We start from the raw sequence: 21,946 nt of genomic DNA, 5'->3' as shown, positions 1-21,946 counted from the left end.
CAGCTTCGGGAGGGATGCACATGGAGCGGTGAGGGAGTTAGGGGACCCCCGCGTAGCCAGCCAGATCAGCCGAATCAACCCTGGCAATCAAGGGGGGGACAGATGTCGCAGCCAGATCACCCTCACATCCACTATTCAGAGTCAATGATCTGCTGGGAGCTTGCGGAGATCTCATCACCCAACAAAGATTATCACTGTAGAATTCAAAGGATGCAACATTGTTCCTATTGACAGGGAATGGACTCGAAAGGTTATAGAGGTTAGGGCTCTTTAGGTTGCAGAAACGACGTCTGAGTGAGGGATGACATGACGGAGGTTTATAAAATTATGCTTTGAATAGAGAAGGAAGAGAATGAAGTTCTCCCTTTCTCATGATACAGGAACTCATGGACATGCAATGAAATGAATGAGCAGTAGGTTTAGAACAGATCAAAGGAAGTAGTACTTCTTCACCCAAAGTGTCATTAACATGTGGAATTCACTGCAGCAGGAAGCAGTGGTGGCTACAAACACAGACAGCTTCAAGAGGGGACGAGATAAACACATAGAGCCGAGGTCCATCAGTGGCTATTAGCCACAAGGTGTAGATGGAACATTATGTCTGGGGCAGTGATGCTCTGTATTCTTGGTGCTTGGGAGGTCACAGTGGGAGGGTTCTGGAATTCTGGCCCTGCTAGTGGACCTTGTGATGGCATCTGGGTTTTGGCTGCTGTGTGACACAGTGTTGGACTGGATGGTCCACTGACCTGAACCAAGAGGGCTTCTTTTATGTTCTTACAATCTTATGTTCCTTCAGGAAAAGCTTTCGCTTGGCTTCTCTCCAAAACCTGGGTCTAATGACAGGTTTCTCTTTCTACTTCTTAGAATTGTAGTGGGGAAAATTAAGAGTATCTAAATATTCTGGACATCTATCATACTTAGAAAAATGCTGCTATCAATACACAGGTCAGTTTAGTATCTGAAAATGTCCCACAGATGGCTTAGACCACTCTGGTTTGGAACACACCATGTGTGGAACTGCCTGCTACTAAATCAGACCATTGGATCATCAAAGTCAGTCTTGTTAATTCAGATGGGCAGTGGCCCTCCAGGGTGTTCTGCAGAGGACTTCCACATCACCTACTGCCAGATTCTTTAATTGATGGTGCTGGGGATTGAACCTGGGACCTCCTGCATTAAAAAGCAGATGCTTTACCACTGGCACTGAGCCATGGCTCCTCAGGACTGGAGATCCTTTGGCAACTAACTTCCTAAAAATAGGATGCTTGCACCCAATAGCTTTCAATACTTGATCAACTCTGAATGCAACTATTGCCCAAAGTTTCATTCAGGGCCAGATTTGGCCAAGATTCAGTGCTTTAAAGTCTCCTTGACTTCAATGGGGACAACATTGCAAAACCAAAAGGAGTTTCAAGGTTCTTAACTTTGGATAGGTTGTACCTGTTGCCAAGCAATCAGCGATTTTTTGGCAGCCCTGCTTTTGAAATGATTTGGAGTTGGGAGTGAGCAGTGAAGTGGCCAAGTTTGCAGATGACACTAAATTGTTCAGGGTGGTGAGAACCAGAGAGGATTGTGAGTCACTCCAAAGGGATCTGTTGAGGCTGGGTGAGTGGGCATCAACGTGGCAGATGAGGTTCAATGTGGCCAAGTGCAAAGTAATGCACATTGGGACCGAGAATCCCAGCTACAAATACAAGTTGATGGGGTGTGAACTGGCAGAGACTGATTAAGAGAGAGATCTTGGGGTCGTGGTAGATAACTCACTGAAAATGTCAAGACAGTGTGTGATTGCAATAAAAAAGGCCAATGCCATGCTGGGAATTATTAGGAAGGGAACTGAAAACAAATCAGCCAGTATTATAATGCCCCTGTATAAATCGATGGTGCGGTCTCATTTGGAATACTGTGTACAATTCTGGTCATTGCACCTCAAAAAGGATATTATAGCATTGGAAAAAGTGCAGAAAAGGGCAACTAGATTAAAGGATTGGAACACTTTCCCTATGAAGAAAGGTTAAAACGCTTGGGGCTCTTTAGCTTGTAGAAACGTCGACTGCGGGGTGACATGATAGAGGTTTACAAGATAATGTATGGGATGGAGAAAGTAGAGAAAGAAGTACTTTTCTCCCTTTCTCACAATACAAGAACTCGTGGGCATTCAATGAAATTGCTGAGCAGTCAGGTTAAAATGAATAAAAAGAAGTACTTCTTCACCCAAAGGGTGATTAACATGTGGAATTCACTGCCACAGGAGCTGGTGGCGGCTACAAGCATAGACAGCTTCAAGAGGGGCTTAGATAAAAATATGGAGCAAAGGTCCATCAGTGGCTATTAGCCACAATGTGTGTGTGTGTATAATTTATTTATTTATTTATTGGCCACTGTGTGACACAGAGTGTTGGACTGGATGGGCCATTGGCCTGATCCAACATGGCTTCTCTTGCCAGTTTGGTGTAATGGTTAAGTGTGTGGACTCTTATCTGGGAGAACCGGGTTTGATTCCCCACTCCTCCACTTGCACCTGCTAGCATGGCCTTGGGTCCGCCAGAGCTCTGGCAGAGGTTGTCCTTGAAAGGGCAGCTGCTGTGAGAGCCCTCTCCAGCCCCATCCACCTCACAGGGTGTCTGTTGTGGGCGAGGAAGGTAAAGGAGATTGTGAGCCGCTCTGAGACTCTTCAGAGTGGAGGGCGGGATAGAAATCCAATATCTTCTTCTTATGTTCTTAAATTCAACCACCAGTGAAACACAATAAATCTGAGCCTATTAAAGTCAGGAAGAAAATGGGAACAGCGTTTCCAGTCTGTTAGTCCTGCACACCGAGAGAAGCAAAGACATTTTCTCTGTTTGGATCTCACAGCAAAAGAGAATGCAAACGGATCACTGTAATACATGGAACAGACAATATGATAGTTATTAGTATGTGTACTATTGGGTTCCTTCTTAAGCATATCTACCCAGAAATGTCCCAATGAATTCAGTGATACTTCTCCTGAGTGCCTGCATATCTGACAGCAGATAGATCCAAGTGAGCAGTCATGTTGGTCTGAAGCAGTAGAACAAAGTAGAAGTCAAGTTTCACCTTTAAGACCAACAAAGTTTTATTCAGAATATAAGCTTTCATATGCATGCAGACTTTTTCAGAAGAGGGAATGGGGTACAGTGGGCTGAAATACATGTGGTTGGTGGGTTAAGAGTGTAATCTGATACAAAGGATCAAATGGCAAAAGAGTGTAATAAATTTGAAGGCCATGTGGTCTGGATAGCATTAAAAAACGTAAATTAGGTGGACAAGAACTAAGGAATACATGCCCTTTTGTTTTACCTAGACTTTCAGCAACAGCAATTAACATACAACTTTTATTACCTTTTATTGCTATCCAGACCACATGGTCTTCAAGTTTATTACACTATTTTGCCATTTGATCCTTTGTATCAGTTTACACTCTTAACCCACCAACTACATGTATTTCAGCCCACTGTACCCTTTTCCCTCCTCTGAAAAAATCTGCATGCATACGAAAGCTTACATTCTGAATAAAACTTGCTTGGTTGGTCTTAAATGTGAAACTTGACCCCTACTTTATATCTGACTGAAGTTTTAGATCCTGATCTTCAGCATCTGTACTCAGAATAAAAACACAATCCCAAACAGAGTTATAGCCTTCCAAATCCACTGATTGGAACTGGATAAGGATTGGGCTACTGGCCCCATGAACTCCAGTGAGTTTTGTTGCTTCCTAATATGGAACAGAAGAATTACAGAACTACTGAGGAATTACAAAATGGGATGATGAAATAGACATTGTTCAAGATTTTCTGTTCTTTGGCTTAGGGCTGCCTTCCTCAGGTAGAGGCAGGGGATCCTCCAGTTTGGAGGCCCTTGCCACACTTCGAGGTCATCAGAAAGCAGCGCGGGGGGAGGGAAATGACTGCTGCGCTCTCTGTTATACCCCATGGAGACCGATTCCCATAGGGTATAATGGAGAATTGATCTGTGAGTATCTGAGGCTCTGGGGGCTGCTTTTTGAGGTAGAGACAACAGATTTTCAGCATAGCATCTGGTGCCTCTTCTCAAAATTTTCCCAAAGTTTCAAAAAGATTTGACCCAGGGGTCCAATTGTATGGGCCCCAAAATAAGGTGCCCCTTTCCAGCCTTCTAGCCTTCCAAGGTCAGTAAAATGAGGACCCAGTTTGCTGGGGGTAAGGTGTAGATGACTGGGGAACACAATGGCAAACCACTCTATAAAACGTCTGCCATGAAAATGTCATGATGTGACATCACCCCAGAGTTGGAAATGACTGGTGCTTGCACAGGGGACTACCTTTACCTTTATCTTTATCCTTCATTATTCCAAATGGAGGGAAGGCATTTAAAAGGCATGCAATCCCTTTAAATGTGATTGCAAGAACTCCCATCAGAGTTCTAGGTGCTTGTCACACCCTTGCTCCCAGTTCCACCTCCAGTGTCTCCTGGCTCCACCCCAAAAGTATTTTCCTTGATATTTCTTGAGTTGGACCCGGCAACCCTACCTTGGCTCCCTCATCAATCAAAGAGGCAACTGCAACCAAGAAAGCAGAGGGAGATTGAGACTGGGGCAGGCAGACACGAAGCAGCTGGAAAAGATTTTTAAGTAGAAGCATGTGTCGCTGGTGACCACTATCAAATTAACTCATGCCATATTATTGCCCATTACTATGTATGGGTTCAAACTGGAAAATGAAGCAAGCTGACAAGAAAGAAAGATCCATTTGGAATACAGCACTGGAGGAAAGTTTCACAGATAACAAATCAAGCCTGAACCCTCCCTAGAAGCTAAAATTAATAAACTGAACCTATTGTACTTTGATCATGTTACAAGAAAACAAGTCACTGAAAAAGACAATAATTAGGAGTGGCCCAAGGGCTTCATGGTCCCTAGGTGCCCTGCTCTCTCCCCACCACCATTCCCCCTGCCCTTGCTGCCCTTGCCACCGCCCTGCCAGCACTGCTAGCCTTGCATGGGCAAAGGCAGAGTGCAAGGAGAGCATGCACTGTGGTGCCATGGCTCTGGCTTCTAGAAGCAGAAGCCAAAGTGACACAGTGGCATGCCCTCTGCCTTCGCCCACATGGGGCCAGCAAAGGGCAGGGTGGGGTGGGCACCATGAATGAGACTGGGCAGCATGCAGCCTCTTCTGGGCTCTCAGGTGCCTCTCCTCATGGTGATATGAATCTCCCTGGAGGCAGAGGTGGGTGGGAGGGCCCAATCCATCACCCTCCCTGGCTTGAGCTGCAGGCAGCTGCGTAGATCTGCCTAGTGGACGGGTCAGCCCAGATAATAATGCAAGGAAAAGGTGAAAGCAGCAAGAAAGCCCCAACATGAGATGGATTGACTCAGTCAATGAAGCCATGGCCCTCAGTTGGCAATACTTGAGCAAGGCTGTTAACAGTAGGATGTTAAGGGAGGATATTAATTCATAGGGTTGCTGTAAGGCGGAAACGACTTGGCACAACTTAACACCCACACGCATAGAACATTGCAGCCTCAGACAATCCTTCCCAAATTTTCCCAAAGCACTTCCAAATGAACAACAGGGAAACTGAAGGCACCAGAAGCTTATGGTCCCATAAAGAAATACAGTATATTTTGGCTGTTGGGGGGCTTTCTCCCGGATTATTGGCTTGGACCAACAAGTTATTTTTCATTGGTCATTTTCACACTCACCTCCAGCCGGCGCGACCCCCCTCTTCACCGCGCAGGATCTGCGCGGATTTCGCACTAAATGCCGCGGAGCAGCCTTTTGCGCCGGAAACTCCCGTCGCAAAAGCCGCTCAAACGTAAACCGCCAAAAAGCAGTTCCTGTTTGAGCGGCTTTTGCGACGGGAGTTTCCGGCGCAAAAGGCTGCTCCGCGGCATTTAGTGCAAAATCCGCGCAGATCCTGCGCGGTGAAGAGGGGGGTCGCGCCGGCTGGAGGTGAGTGCAAAAACGACCATTGTGATACAACCAGTAGCTCTTTATGAAAATATTTAGGGAGCTGTGTGTTTTCGTCACTTTCTGGGAGAGAGAAGCCTGGTCACCAAACTTTTTAGCACAAGCAAGCGTAATTCAATAAGCTTGCCAACTGAATGGAATTATTTCAACATTTCTGACTCATACACTGATGCTGTGGGACATGACGGGCAGGGATGTGCTTCAGCAAGGCTTCATTTCAATAGCCAGGCAGATCTTAATTTACAAGAAACGGCCTTTTACCAATTAAGACCATGGATCCATCAAGGTCAGTCTCGTCTACTCAGACTGGCAGTGGCTCTCCAGAGTCTTTCCCATCACTTACTACATGATCAATGTTCCCTCTAAGCTGTGGAGACTTGTGAGCAAAAATTCTACTTTGTTAGCTACTGGCATTAAAAATTGTGAGCTACTGACAACTGGCCAGTTTGGTGTAGTGGTTAAGTGTGTGGACTTTTATCTGGGAGAACCGGGTTTGATTCCCCCCTCCTCCACTTGCACCTGCTGGAATGGCCTTGGGTCAGCCATAGCTCTGGCAGAGGTTATCCTTGGAAGGGCAGCTGCTGTGAGAGCCCTCTCAGCCCCAGTCACCTCACAGGGTGTCTGTTGTGGGGGGAGAAGATCTAGGGCAGGTATGGCCAATGGTAGCTCTCCAGATGTGTTTTGCCTACAACTCCCATCAGCCCCAGCCAGCATGGCCAATGGCTGGGGCTGATGGGAGTTGTAGGCATAAAAACATCTGGAGAGCTACTGTTGGCCACCCAGAGGATAAGCCACTCTGATTCAGAGAAAAGGGCGGGGTATAAATCTGCAGTCTTCTTCTTTTGAAGTTGTGAGTTACTGCATACATTAGTTTGCTCTGGGGCTATTTTTCCTGAGCTGAGACAAAAATGTGTGACTGGAGGCTAAAAAATTGTGAGATCACACTAACTCAGCTTCAAGGGAATGCTGCACACAATCCTTCTAGTTGGAAATGTCAAGTATTGAAACTGGGACCTTCTGCATGCCATGTAAATGCTCTACCACTGAGTCATAGCTCCAGTTTATTTATTTATTGGAAAAGGCAGAAGTTAATTTAAATTTCAAGGTGAAAGAGCGTCAATTTCACGTTTGCCTTTTCTGTCTTCCAAATCCTCTCCAGGTGGGAAGAGAGTAATTGTAGCTATGTATGATACTGAAAAGGCCTTGTAAATGGATCAGGATGTTCACTGGCCAAAATAAAACAAGAGCCAAGTTTAGCCTCACACCCCATTCCTAGGGAGACTGAGAGCCGACATGGTGAAAGAGTTTGAATCCCCACTCTGCCAAAGAAGCCAGCTGGGCAACCTCTGGCCAGTCATGCACTCTCACCCAAGCCTACCTCATAGGGTTACTGCTGTGAGGATAAAACAGAGGAGAAGAGAATGATGTGAGCTGCTTTGGGTCCTTGTTAAGGAGAAAGGTGGGATATAAATAAATGATTAAATAAGTACTGGGAAATTCAAATGCACTCCATTTACGTTATAACTTCCCACAGTCCAGAGCTCAGCTCTGATGCCAAAATTGATTCTGATGCAAGGCTGACCCTAGCTTGTATTGTGTTGCACAAGTCTGACAAAATGAGGAAAGAGGAAGAAGAAAGCCTGGGACAGATGAGTTTCCCAATAGCCATAGACTGCGATGCTAAAATCACATGGGATTCACTTTGAGCAGATCTGCCTAGGATGGCTCCCACAGCAACTCCTGAGGAAGGGAGCTTTCTTATAGTCTAAAATCTTGTTGGTCTCTAAGGTAGGAATGTAGTAAAAGTTCAAGCTAGGAGGAGGGGGGGGGGAAGAATAGGAAGTAGTAGTAGTAGTTGTAGTTTTTAGGCATATAACTTTTGATGAACTGCAACCTAGGTCTGTAGCCTTCCTCTTTCTATAGCTGAAACCACATAAAGTCCTAGCTTGTCAATTCAGAATGTGTATAATTCATTCCAGCTGCTTACAGTCTATTCAAAAATCTTCTGGAACAATTATCTGGAGCCTAACAGGAGATCTCCCTTGCCAATGCATCTCTCTCATGTTCAGTTCCACTGTTTTCAATTTTATGCCACTTTTCCTTACTAGATCATACATGTTGTGAAAGCTGGTGGATTTGCAATAGGATTTTCAGGACAGATTCAGCCGTAATGACCTCTAAAAGTCTGCCGGCACCCTATGAACCAAAGCTGCACCTATTACACATGCAAAAGACTCTTCAGCTTTATTGACATTATTGGAAGAGTTCTGGAAGCACTTTGGTCCATCTTTGGGGAGTTCCTGCCCCAGTTTATTTAGACAAAATTTCCACTGAACTTGCTAAGGCTGCAATCCCCTATTAAGCCTGACTAAACACTGCAACGTTTACTTTCAAGTAAGCATGTGAAAATGATGCAAGATTACAATTTGGTGCACACCTGGGAGAAAGTTTCAATTCCGAGTGAATGTCCCATTTGCTTTAAATCAATGGATTGGGTTGTTACCCCCCGCCCACATATATGCAGAATTGCTGTCTTACAGTCCAGACCAACTGACATATACTAAGTCTGGGCACTCACCTTGGCTGAACTACCGCAAATAAATGCAATAAAGGGGCAATAAAAAACAACGTAAGAATGTAATGAAAGTCCACAAGGAAATGGGCAAAGGGTGAAAGGGGATGGAATCATGCTCTAATATATATACAGGCTTCTAGCCACACTGCAAGATAAATAGTGTTGTTGGTAGATTTTGCAGGGAAGTTTATTACTCCAAAGGAAACTCCTCAAACCAATGCCACACAAAACTGCTAGATGATTGTCCTTGGATGGCGAGTTCTCAATCAAGCAAAGAGAGGTTGAGACCATTCATTCATTCATTCATTCATTCATTCATTCATTCATTCATTCATTCTCTCTCTCTCTGAGCTGTAGTACAATATATATTGTTTAAATAAGACCAATCCAAAATAGCATAGAACACTTTGCCAGTTCAGAAATTCACCAGAACTCTTCATAAGGTTGGCTTTTAAGGGAGGAAGAGGTGTACCCAACATACATTGCTCCCATTTCTTTTGTATGAAACTTACTTGAAAGGATGGTGACCCTGTCTGCAAGGCGATTCCCTCCACACACAAAAAAAAATTGCACTCAACAAATACCTAGTGGACATTACTATAACTTTTATGAAGATAGTTTTAGAGGCTAGCCATGTTGACCTGCAGTGGGACAGCTAGATTGGAGTCCATTCCTACCTTAGAGACCAACAAGATTTTTAGGCTATAACGAAGGGTCAAAGCTCCCTTCCTCAGACACAGCTGAGTACAAATGAAGATCTTTTCTACTGCATTGTGATCTATGTTTCTACTCAACTTGAGTCTGACAAAAGGAGTTCTGGACACTGCCCTGCCCTTTAGTGTTCCCTCTAAGCTGAGTTAGTGTGAACTAGCTCACAGTTTTTTAGCCTCCGGCTCACCCTTTCTGTCTTAGCTCAGGAAGAATGGTTCCAGAGCAAACTAATTGATGCAATAACTCACAATTTTAATTTCGCACTAGACTTTTAATCCTGGTTTAGCCCTGTTCCCAAACTGACATTCTACACTAGAATCAGAGAAGCCAGCTCTATGACTCTATGATTCCATGATTTTAGTGTGGAATGTCAGCTTGGGGACAGGGCTAAACCAGGATTAAAGGTCTAGTGCGAAACTGGTTTACAAAGTAGAATTTTTGCTCACAAGACTCCACAGCAGGGGTGGCCAAACTGTGGCTCTGAAGCCACATGTGGCTCTTTCACATATATTGTGTGGCTTTCGAAGCCTCCACTTCTCCATCAGCCAACTTGGAGCAGGCATTTCTCTCTTTACATCCCTTTGCCAAGCCTAGCCAGCCAGTGGCTTGGAGAATGCATTTTCAGTTAAAGTTGCTTTCTTCCCCATCTCTCTCCCTCCCATCTACTTTTCTTCCTTCTGTCTGTCCGTCTGACAGCTCTCAAACATCTGGCATTCATTCTGCATGGCTCTTACATTAAGCAGGTTTGGCCACCCCTGCTCCGCAGCACAGAGCAGGGGTTGCCAAACCATGGCTCGGGAGCCACATGTGGCCCTTTCACATACATTATGTGGCTCTCGAAGCCTCCACTGCCCCATCAGCCAGCTTGGAGCAGGCATTTCTCTCTTTATATCCCTTTGCCAAGCCAAGCCAGCCAGCGGCTTGAAGAATGCATTTATAGTTAAAGTTGCTTTCTTTTCACCTCTCTCTCTCCTCCCATCTACTTTCCTTCCTTCCCTCCTTCTTTCCCAACTCTCAAACATCCACTATTTATGTTTTGCGGCTCTCAAACATTTGATGTCTCTTCTATGAGACTCTTACATTAAACAAGTTTGGCCCCTCCTGGCATAGAGGGAGTATTGAAAGTTTGTAAGCCGTGGGTTGCTCTTCATGAGAAGTGTGGGGGTGGCGGCTGGGCTGCAGCCAGCGAGCAGGCGAGAGAGTCCGCACCAACCCTCTGGGAGAAGTTGCCCTCCCCCACCACCGCCCACCGCCCTACCTGTCCCCCGCCGCCTGCCCGCCGTCCTCCGAGCCCGGCGCCGGCTCCGCCTTGACCTCGCGCAGCACCAGCGTGGTCTCCTGCGGGCGCGTCCAGCCGGACCCCTCCTCCAGGGACTCCACGTAGAAGACGGTGCGAGGGGCCGGCGGCGGGTGGCCCGCCTGTTCGGCCAGCCCATGGAGGAGCCGGGTGGCGGGCAGCGAGGTCCCGTTGAGGGGAGAGGCCGATGAGGCGGCGGGGGGCGGCGGCGCGGCGGCGGCCGTGGAAGACGACGACGAGGAGGAGGAGGCTTTCTTCCAGAAGGCGCCGCTGCCCCGCTCCTGGCTCTTCAGCAGGCGGCTCTGGCTGGGCCCCCAGTGCTCGAAGCTGCCGCTGTCCTGCTGCAGGCAGCCGCCCGCCGAGGCCGCCGGGTGACTGAAGAGTTTCCAGCGGAGGCGCAGGATGTGCTTCACGTCAAAGTCCTTCCTGCCCGAGTTGGACATGGCGAGGCGCCGGCGGGGCGACGGGGGCGCCTCCAGAGCCGGGGATGCCGCCCTCCGCAGAGAGAGAGAAGCCGAGACGCAAGAAGAAGAAGGCGCCCCCTTCTCCCCCCAACAAGGCTTGGAGCGATGCGCAAGAGACTCCCCGCCAGCCACGCCGAAAACGGATGAGAAAAGAGCCGATCGGCGAACGAGAGAAAAGCGATTCCTTCCCCCTGAAACGCTCCGGCTCCCCCGGGCAACCTCCGCTCTCCGCGGCGCTGAAGCTGCTGTCCGCGGTGCTGAAGCCGCCGTGCGTGGTGCTGAAGCTGCTGTCCGCGGTGCTGAAGCCGCTGTGCGTGGTGCTGAAGCTGCTGTCCGCGGTGCTGAAGCCTGTGGCGGGTGCCCGGAGTTCTCTCTCGCCTTCAACCAGTTTAGGGGGCTCTGGCTCCAGCGGGCTCACTCAGCCAGACGCCTGACGCTGTCCGCGGTGCTGAAGTCCGTGCCTGGTGCCCGGAGTTCTCGCTCGCCTTCAGCCAGTTTTAGGGGGCCTCCGGCGGACTCCCTTCTCAGCCGCCCGCCTGCCGCTGTCCGCGGTGCTGAAGCGTGTGGCAGACGCCTGGAGTTATTCCTCTCCCTCCACAAGCTAGGGGAGGAGGGAAGCCGGGAAGGGGGGTGGGGGTGGGAGAGAGGAGGAATAATAAGGTATTAAAGTTGCACAGCCTTGAAGACTGCTTGGCAAAGAAGGAGGGGGGGGGGGAGAGCGGGAGACCAGGCAGGGCTGCTTTTATAGACAGGCTGGATCGAGATCGCCCTCTCTCTCGCTCGCCCGGCTGTCAAGGTCCTCGCCGCGCCGCTTCTCTCCGCCTGCTGCCTCCTCGGCGCCTCCCTCCCCAGGCCTGTCAATAAATTAGGCAGATGTTCGGAGAGAAGCCCTGGGCTGCTGGGGAGCCCCTTTGGAGGGGTTGCAGGTCATCTCTGCCGGAATTCTCTGTTGCTGTGCCTTTTGAACAAGTTTGGCCAGGGAGGGATGTTGGCAAGTTTCATCCTGTCCAGAGTCATGCAGCACCTCAAGAACTTGCTAAAACTTCCAAGGAGGGTTTTACTCCTTTTTAAAGCAATTCCCAGGATGGCTGGCACTACTATTCTCCACCCAGCAGAAATCTCCTTTACCACTCAAATCCAGCCTGTCACAAGTGATTGAATTCCAGAGAGAATGAGCTTCCCCTGCCAGTTTTTTCTTCTAACCTCCATGAGAATCCAGAAGACTCCCACCTCTGTCCCAAGTTGTGTCTCCACCTCAAGGCAGCTCATGGGTCCAAATGGATTTTAGAAAGTTTCTGGGGGATTTGGAGAGTCTCAGTGGTCCATTTGCAGATCTATAAATGTTGTAACGATAGCCAAGAAGAAGCCATGTTTGATGATGCCAGCTGAATTGTGTCCAGATCAGAGCTGGGTTTTTTTTTTCCCAAACTTGTTCATGGACTGTAGGCATCTAGAGGTGTCTCAAATCATTGTCTTGTCCCCTTGTGACACTTCAGCAAAGATTTCTTTGCTGCTAAAAATCTCACACAGCTTCTGAATGTGGGCTATGATTTCAACAGAACCTGTAGGCTGAGAGTATAGGATGCCTCTGCTCTTCAGTGAATTGCTTCAGATTGAGTAGCATGACTGAAGTTGAGGGTGCCATTCATAATAATAATAAATTTATTCTTATATTCTGCCCTCCCCTGCCGAAGCGGGCTCAGGGTGGCTACTGAATGGAGCAGTTCACATCCTGAGTCGAGCATAACTGCTGTAAACTTAAAATGGGCAATGGGCAGTGCAAGACCCTGATGGGCTCCAGACTGCTGCTGAAGGGGACTTCCAGTGTTCAGGAGTGGCAGCTCACGCACAGGGCTTAGAGGGAATACTGGTTGATAGGATTCTGAGGGTTGTGAAGAACACACTTTGTAAATTCAGCGCTTGTCTTGCTGACTGGGGAAAACACCATGGGGTAAGATCACAAGTACACCTTTGATTCAGGGTCATTTCCCAACAGTTTTAAAAGGGAAAATTTGAAGAAAACTTCACTTAATAGAGACAATTTGGACACCACAAATTTAATTTGCCATTCTGAGACAATGTGACTGGGAAAGGCTGCAATTCCAGGCTTACCAGAATGAAACTTCTTCCCCTGACAATTTTTAATCTAGTTTCCAGACCAGTTATAGGACAAAAGTCATTTTCATTGGTGAATGAATTCTTCTTCCTGATTTTGTTAGCTCTGTCCATCTGCAAGAGACCATGCCATTTCTTGAGTCATTTAGAGCAAGGCCATGGTGTGAACTTTACTGCCCTCTGATATGTGCATGTGTATGTGTTACACACCATCAAGTCGCTTCTGACTTACCCAATGAATTAATTAGCTCCAAAATGTCTTCTTATTAACAGCTTTGCTCAAGTCTTGAAAACTGAAGGCTGAGGCTTCCTTTAATGGTTCATGTTGGGTCTTCCTCTTTTACTACTCTTTTCAACTTTACTGGCCCTTGCTGGTCTTTTCTTCATGAAAGACCAAAGAATGTTTCTTCCAGAGATGCTGATTCAGTGGCTTGGGATCTGATTTGTTGGGTACCTCAGGGCTCCATAATTTCACCTGTGCTTGTCATAAGATCATCCAGAATTCTGAAGTTAGCAGTATAGAGATGGATTCCATCAGCATATTGCTTTGCCTAAATCCTCAGCTGCTCCTGTATCTGTGGTCCAGCTGATGAAGCTGAGGTAGAACCCAGACAAGACACGGGTGTTCCTGGTCAGAACAACAGAGGTTCTTGAGAGGATTAGTCTACCTATGCTGGACACAGTCAAGTTGACCTTGTCTGAACTCATCATTGCTTTTTGAAGTATCAGGTTGGTGCTGTGGTCAAGAGTATTCTTTTGACACTGAATCTGGAAGTTCACTTATCTTCTCAATCCAGGTGACCTAGTCATTTTAATAGATGCTTCTGTATCCTCCAGACAGAACTACTGTAACACACATTACATGGGTCTGCCGTTGAAGGTAACTCTGAAATTTCTACTGGTGTAAAATGCAGCAGCCCACCATTTCTTTGAGACACATCACTATTTATTTATTTATTTGATAGCCTTCTCCCCGCCCCCCCAGTAAGACCCAAAACAATTTACATTGTTGTCCTCTTATCCTCACAGAAGCCTTGTGAGGTAGGTAAGGATGAGAATATGTGACTGGCGCAAAGTCACCCAGTGAGCTTCCATGGTGGAGTGCATGGGGACCTGTGAGCAAAAATTCTGTTTCATGAGCTAATGGCATTAAAGCTGTGAGCTACTGCATAAATTAGCTAGCTCTGGGGCCATTTTTCCTGAGCTAAGACAATAATGTGTGAGTTGGAGACTAAAAAACTGTCATCTAACTCACGCTAACTCATCTTAGAGGGAACACTGGTGGAGTGGGGATTCAATCTGGAGCCAGATCCTAGTCTCTAAGGACTACACCATACTGGCTCTGTACATGGTATACAACTACTACTTTATTTCTGGACATTATCTGAGGTACTGGTTTCACTTTTAAAGCTCTTTACAACCCAGAATGCCAGTTTTAGGACTGCCTTTTACAATCTACAACCATATGTCAGCTTATGAAAGATCAATGCCTTTTGTGAAAAGTCCCCTCTGTTCGAAAGATTCATTTGAACCTTTGTAGCCTCCATAGCAGCCCCTACACGCTGGAATAGCTTGCCAGAGGAGATGCATAAGGCATGTTACCAGGCAAGATTCAGAAAATCAACTAAAACCATCTCATTGCAACATGTCCTTGGGAGTTAACCCATTCTTTGATCCATTTTTTTTTTGTACTTCTGACCCAAGACCCCTTGGGTTTTTGATTTGGCTTATGGAATTTAAGTATCTGATTGCTTCTGGATTCCAATATCTTTATATATGAGGGCATAGTTTTGGAGGTTGGTGGGATGATGCAGATATCCTTATTACAAGTCACTTGGGCTTTTACAGAAGAATAAATAAATAAAAACAGCACTCGTGTCTGAATATGCATGGCAGACAATGCACCAGAGAATGACTGATGTAAGATTCTCAAGCATTTTAATTTTAATTTAATTTAACTTCATTTGTTCCCCTCATGTTTTCTCTCCAATGGGGATGCAAAGTGACTTATATAATTATTCCTTTTCTCATTTTATCCTGACAACAACCAGCCTGCGAGGTTGGTTAGGTCGAGAGCATGTGGGTAACTCAACGTCAACCAACAAGCATCTATGGCAAAGCAGGGATTCAAACCTAGGGCAACTCGAACGATTAAAGGGTTAGAACACTTTCCCTATGAAGAAAGGTTAAAATGCTTGGGGCTCTTTAGCTTGGAGAAATACTGACAGGGGGTGACATGATAGAGGTTTACAAGATTATGCATGGGATAGAGAAAGTAGAGAAAGAAATACTTTTCTCCCTTTCTCACAATATGAGAACTCATGGACATTCAATAAAACTGCTGAGCAGTCAGGTTAGAACGGATAAAAGGAGGTACTTCTTCACCCAAAGGGTGATTAACACATGGAATTCACTGCCACAGGAAGTGGTGGTGGCTATAAGCATAGGCAGCTTCAAGAGGGAATTGGATAAACATCTGGAGCAGAGGTCCATCAGTGGCTATTAGTCACAGCTTATTGTTGGAACTCTTTGTCTTGGGCAGTGATGCTCTGCATTTTTGGTGCTTGGGGGCACACAGTGAGAGGGCTTCTAGTGTCCTGATCACACTAGTGGACCTCCTGATGGCACTTAGGGGGTTTTTTGCCACTGTGTGACAGAGTGTTGGACTGGATGGGCCACTGACTTGATCCAACATGGCTACTCTTATGTTCTTATGTAAACCTGGATTCTGAAATTCAAGTCTATCACTCAAATCAGTACAACATGCTTTACTTGCTGTCATCTCCCCCCCACCCCCACCCCCCACACACATGAAAGGTTTCAGACAGAATTGAGTTGGTTGACCCAGACAGAGTATGGAAAGATCTGGATTCAAGTCCTTGTTCAGCCAAGAAGCTCAGTTGATGTTCTTGGCCTAGTCACTCTCTCTTAGCCTAACCTACCTCACAGGTCTTGGAAGATTACGAGAAAGGCAAACTCCCTTGAATTTCGTGTAGAAGGGGACAGGATAAAGATGTAATGGACAGCAGGAATCCTTCTATAATTCTCTTCTATAGGATCCTTCTAAAAATCTCTACTCAGGATTCTGAGTAGACCTGCTTAAGAATGCTCTCATGGAGCTAGAACTTTCATTGTGTCTTACAGACAAGATTTAAAAATAAATAAATGAATAAAAGGTTTCAAACCAGAAGTGATTTCTCAGGAGAACCCGTATTCTTTTCACCAGTTGCCTGATACTATACACTGAACTAAGGTTGCTATAAACACGGGTAAAATTCTAGCAGGAGCTCCTTTGCATATTAGGCCACACACCCCTGATGTAGCCAATCCTTCAAGAGCTTACAAAAAGAGCCTTGGAGGATTGGTTACATCAGTGGGGTGTGACCTAATATGCAAAGGAGTTCCTGCTAGAATTCCACCCCTGGTTATAAACAATACAGTGTGATCCTAATCTGAGCTACATCCTTCGAAGACTACTGACTCCAGTAGACTTAAGGGAGGACTTGATAGAGATTTATAAAATTATGCATCAGGCAGAGAGAGTTGACAAAGAGAACTTTTTCTTCCTCTCCCAAAATACTAGAACTGGAGGACATCCAATGAAATTGATAGACAGTAGATTCAACATGGACAAAAGGAAATATTTCTTTAAACCGAGAGTGATTAAAATGTGGGATTCCTGGCCAGAGGGTATAGTGATGTCCACAGACACAGACAGCTTTAAGAGGTGACAGATTAATGGAGGGAAGGTCTATCAGTGGTGACTCACAATGGTGACTAAAGGAAACCTCCACATTCAGAGGCACTAAACCTCTGGATCCCAGTTCCAGGAGGCAACATCATCATCATCATCATCATTATTATTATGAGTTTATTTATATTCCGCCCATTCCCCCTTAGGGGCTCAGGGTAGGGCACAACATAAATAAAAACCACATTAAACATCAGGGGAATGCCTCGGCCTCTATGCCCTATTGTTAGCTCTCCAGAAGAACTGGTTGGTTACCATGTGAAACAAGATGCTAGACTAGATAGACCACTAGTCTGATCCTGAAGGGCTCTTCTTATGATCTTATGACTGAGAAGGGTATAACTGTAAAACTAAGTGAACTTATGGTCTGGGTCTGCATGTCAAATCACTTTGCTTAATCATGACAACTAACATTGATATATTTATGCTGAGTATGTGGAAGAATGTCTTTCAGATTAACAGGGTTGCATCTCCTTTTACAACTTAATTTGAGACTGGGTATTTGATTCTGGCTAAAAATTTTGCCCTCCCCAAAATCTGAAAAGACACATCTCTAGCTAGGTAGGATATCGCTATTGATCTTGTTGGAACATTTCATCTCTTTCCCTGATATCCTGGAAAGGAAATATTGAAAAAGTGTGACAGATCTAATATCACTGCAGCTTAAACACACGTGTATTTGTGTGTGTGTGTGTATGTGCGCACAAATATATAAAGCTATCCTGCTGCATATTCAGGGCTTCTTTGTAGCAGGAAGTCCTTTGCATATTAGGCCACACAGCCCTGATGTAGCCAATCCTCCAAGAGCTTACTGTAGATCACAGGCAATTAAAATATCAATTAAAATCACAACCATAAGATCATAAGAAGAGCCCTTCAGGATCAGACAAGTGGTCCATCTAGTCTAGCATCTTGTTTCACGTGGTAACCAACCATTTCTTCTGGAGAGTCAACAATAGGGCATAGAGGCCGAGGCATTCCCCTGATGTTTAATGTGATTTTAATTAAAACAGGCCAATAGAAACAGGCCAATAGGCAATTAAAACATCAATTAAAATCATTATGAAAACATTACAAAATGCTATATTAATGATGGCAGTGCTACGGATCATCTTTGCCATAACAATTAATGTCTTCAAGTGCAGGTCCAAGCTCCTCAATTGTGATTAAAGCAATGTTGTCCAGGCAGAAACATTAGATTTAAGAGTTGAAGGCTTGGTGGAAGAGCTCCATCTTCCACTACAACTTTGTGAAAGAGTAAAGATATATTGTTTACTCTAAAGACAGTTGTTGTTATTAGGATAGCCATGTTGGATTTCAGTAGAAAAAACTAGACTTGAGTCCTGGACTACTTTAGCGAACAACTATGTTGGCAGAGGGGTGAAGAGTCCATGCTCACTTCGTCATGTATTAATTGGAAGAAACTTCCATTCCAACACATATCTGTTCAGTTTTGGGCAACATATTTTAAGAAGGATATAGACAAGCTGGAATGAGTCCAGAGGAAAGCGACAGAGATGGTGAGGGGTCTGGAGACCAAGTCCTATGAATAAAGGTTGAAGGACCTGGGCATGTTTAGCCTGGTGTGGAATTGTTTTCTGTGTCCCCACAAGGTAGGACCAGAACCAATGGGTTGAAATTAAATCAAAAGAGTTTCCAGCTCAACATTAGGAAGAACTTCCTGACCATTAGAGTGGTTCTTCAGTGGAACAGGCTTCTTCAGGAGGTGGTGGTCTCTCCTTCCTAGGAGGTTTTTAAACAGAGGCTATTGTGACTGCTCTGATATTCAGAGCATAGGGTGAGGTATAAATCCAATATCATCATCTTCTTCTTCTTCTTCTTCTTCTTCTTCTTCTTCTTCTTCTTCTTCTTCTTATTATTATTATTATTATTATTATTATTATTATTATTATTATTATTATTATTATTATTATTATTGTTGTTATTATTATTATTATTGTTATTATTATTATTTCATGTTCTATTTTATGCTCTGTTTTATATATACTTTTCTGGTGTGTTTCCCCCCCCCCTCCTTTCTTCTTCTTTTATCCTATCAGTAAAAACTAGAAATCCGTGGGTTAAAAGAAAAGGAACAGCAAGTCAAAGAGAGGCAGTGGATTTGTTTTACACGGAATGACAGATGCAAAGTCCCAGGTCACACCCTTCTCCTGTGAAAGATATTCCGTAGCCTTCTGGCTCTGCCTGTATCTTGCAGGAGGAACTGCCTGCCCTAAGGGGGGAAGCGTAGTATGCTTCCAATAGGAAATGCACAAAGTTAGCGTAACCCTTGGTTTTGGGCTGTCACTTTCATGTATGCAGACAATGCTGAGCAGTAGGGAAGTTCAGTGGCAATGGAGATGCTTGCCAGGGGATGTTTACCCAAACAAGGGAGTGGGTTGCTAAGGTTGCGCTACGCAACCGGGATATAATTACAGAATGAATGGCTCCGTGGTTAGGAGGAGAGAACTAGGGGGAACTGCATTGCGTGGCGTTGGCTCCGAGCTCATAAATCATCATATAAAATGCATGAAAGACTGCAGGCAATAAAACAAAACACAGTGGCAGCAAACCAGTTTCCTCCTCGAAATGAGGTACTTGGCACAAAAGTCCCAAACAGAGTTATATCCTTCTAAGCCCATGGGCTTCAATGGACTTAGAAGGGTGGGACTCTGTTTAGGATTGCACTGTAAGGGAGGGAAGAATAAATTCTCCTGCCTAGGAAAAGAATATAAAAATATCAGGTTTGAATATTGTAACTCTACATGCAGGAGAAAAAACAGGACTTATTTTTGTAGCAGGAACGCCTTTGCATATTAGGCCACAAACACCCTGATGTAGCCAATCCCTGGAAGCTTACAGTAGGCCCTGTACTAAGAGCCCTGGAAGCTCTTGGAGGATTGGCTACATCAGAGAGGTGTTCCCTAATATGTAAAACTGTTCTTGCTACAAAAAAAGCCCTGGGAATAGGGTTAAGAGAATGATCTCAGTTGACCCCAACTTCTCACAGGTTAGATGTTGAGCCACTTTGTGTCAGGTGGGGGTTCATTGAAGCTCACAAATAAGAATGCTTGGTATTTGAAACAAAGTTGCATTTATTGGATATTTCAGAGTTACTCCAGTTTGGTAGGCATTGGAACTGATGGAGATCAGTTCAATTCATCGGCTTTTAACATTCTACATCAAAGCGATTTCTTCTACCCCCATTCTCAAAACAAAAGGCTACTTTTGCATGTGAGAGTTTTCTCAACGTTCCCCCCTTATCTTTTCCGTTGGTGATTACATTTTCCTGGAGGCAATGTCCTTGCTGCCTCTAGGGAGGAGGTGAGAATCTGGCACTTCAAAAAGGACTTGGCAACCTTTGATATTCCTGGGAAGCTACTCTCTACTTCCCCCCCCTCCCTCTTTACTACGCTCACTCTTGTGTTAGTGAGCACATCTAGGCAATAGTCAATATGGTTAGTAATCAGCATTTGGCAATAGTATTAATGAACAGAGCCTGACACTTTGGCTATTGCCTGCCCCTGTTTCATCTTACATAGGAGCTCTCTTCCGTCTCTTACCTGGGCTTTGAGCTGTAGCAACTTTTTGAAGTTAATCTGTCCACAGTAAATTAAATGTGCCTGCTTAAATATGCCATGGGAGCAATGTTCCCTCTAAGCTGCAGAGTCTTGTGAGCAAAAAATCAACTTTGTGAACTACTAGTATTAAAGTTGTGAGCTACTGGCATGAAAGTTGTGAGCTACTGCATAAAGTATTGTGCTCTGGGGGGTCATCCTTCCTGAGCTAAGACAAAAATGTATGAACTGGAAGCTAAAAATCTGTGAACTAAGCTCATGCCAAGTCAGTGTAGAGGAAACACTGCATGTGAGACGTGCTTCTATTTTTCTAAGAAAATTTTTTTCCCCCCTCTTGTTACCAAATCTTTGAAATTTGTTCCTTTATCAGGAAAGAAGAAGGATTGGGGATACCGTGTAAAGCTTTGGTGCTTCCAAGTCAAAATGATTATTTTTGTTCATATTTCACCCAATAATTGCTGTGGGGCCTTCGAGTTTTGCCCTTCCACGTCAACTGCTGCAAGGTCTTCAGCAATCAACACATCTTAGTTTTGTTAAGGGCATTTATTCATAAGCAAGACATGACAGCCAGGCAGGGTGCTGTGTGGCGGAACCGGCCCGATTCTGCCTTCAGGCCCGGTCCCATCAGCTCCCTATTGAGTCGCCAACTCCTGGAGGGAGCTATTTCTCCTCCTGCCCCTTGGGTGCGCTGCCACCACCTGCTCAGTCCCGGGGTTCAGATTGAGAGGAATAGGACTCCCAATCCCCCTCTCCAGCTATGAGGCTGGGCCTCCAGGTCCTCTGCCACCCTGCACTTGGGTTTCACAGAGACCTCAGTGCTTCTTTGGGGCACCCCTGGAGGATTGGCACCTTATCCAACTGCATGCCTTCCCCCTTCCCCGGGGCCCCCTTCTCAACACAGCGTGGTCTAAAGCGGTTTGGGGATCTATGTGGTACAGAGATTGACTGCCAGCATTTAAACAGTAAAAAACATTTATTTAAAAGAGAAAAGGATAGGGAAAGAAAAACAAAACAAAAACAGTTGCATCTACAAAATTAGCACAGCACAGCACACGCACAGCAAACAGCCTGACAAACAAAATGTGTTATAAACGCGTCCTGCTGGCCCTGATCTAAACTTGCCCTGTCTTGTGAATTACTTACTTAGTCTGCCTGCCTGGGCCCTCCCAGGCAGGAGCCTCCATGCTCACCACATGCTCACTCGAGCCCCCAGTTCAAATCTGGCTTCTCTTCCTGCCTAACACATGCAAGGAACAACAGCACTTCCTGCCTCTCTAGGAGATTTTCCCCCTAGCGTTGTTGGTTTGGCTCTGGAAGGGAGGGGGGGAGTGAGGGGAAGGCTACAAAGCCTGCTGAGGGATTTACTGACCCCTGTCAAATGAAGCACCACCACTGACTAAAATGGCGTTTCTCCACATGCTGCTTAAGCGGAAGACAAGGGCTCCTGCCCACATCCGGTAAATACCCTGTCATGAAAAGGCCTTCT

The 21,946-nt window shown here is 45.5% G+C and overlaps 1 protein-coding gene across 2 annotated transcripts in view; it reads right to left on the bottom strand.

The window, feature by feature from the left end:
- KLHL1 (kelch like family member 1) overlaps window positions 1–11,015 on the bottom strand; it is a 331,806-nt gene extending 320,791 nt beyond the window's left edge. For both annotated transcript variants that reach the window (XM_060233540.1, XM_060233541.1), the window contains exon 1: window positions 10,514–11,015. In XM_060233540.1, the coding sequence (XP_060089523.1) occupies window positions 10,514–10,995 (482 nt within the window). In that variant the 5' untranslated portion in view covers window positions 10,996–11,015. The remainder of the gene's footprint in view (window positions 1–10,513) is intronic.
- Between the last annotated feature and the right edge of the window lie 10,931 nt (window positions 11,016–21,946).

The sequence above is a fragment of the Heteronotia binoei genome, chromosome 3 (assembly GCF_032191835.1).
Source record: "Heteronotia binoei isolate CCM8104 ecotype False Entrance Well chromosome 3, APGP_CSIRO_Hbin_v1, whole genome shotgun sequence".
Lineage (NCBI taxonomy): Eukaryota > Metazoa > Chordata > Lepidosauria > Squamata > Gekkonidae > Heteronotia > Heteronotia binoei.
This window is presented reverse-complemented; position numbering and strand designations above follow the sequence as displayed.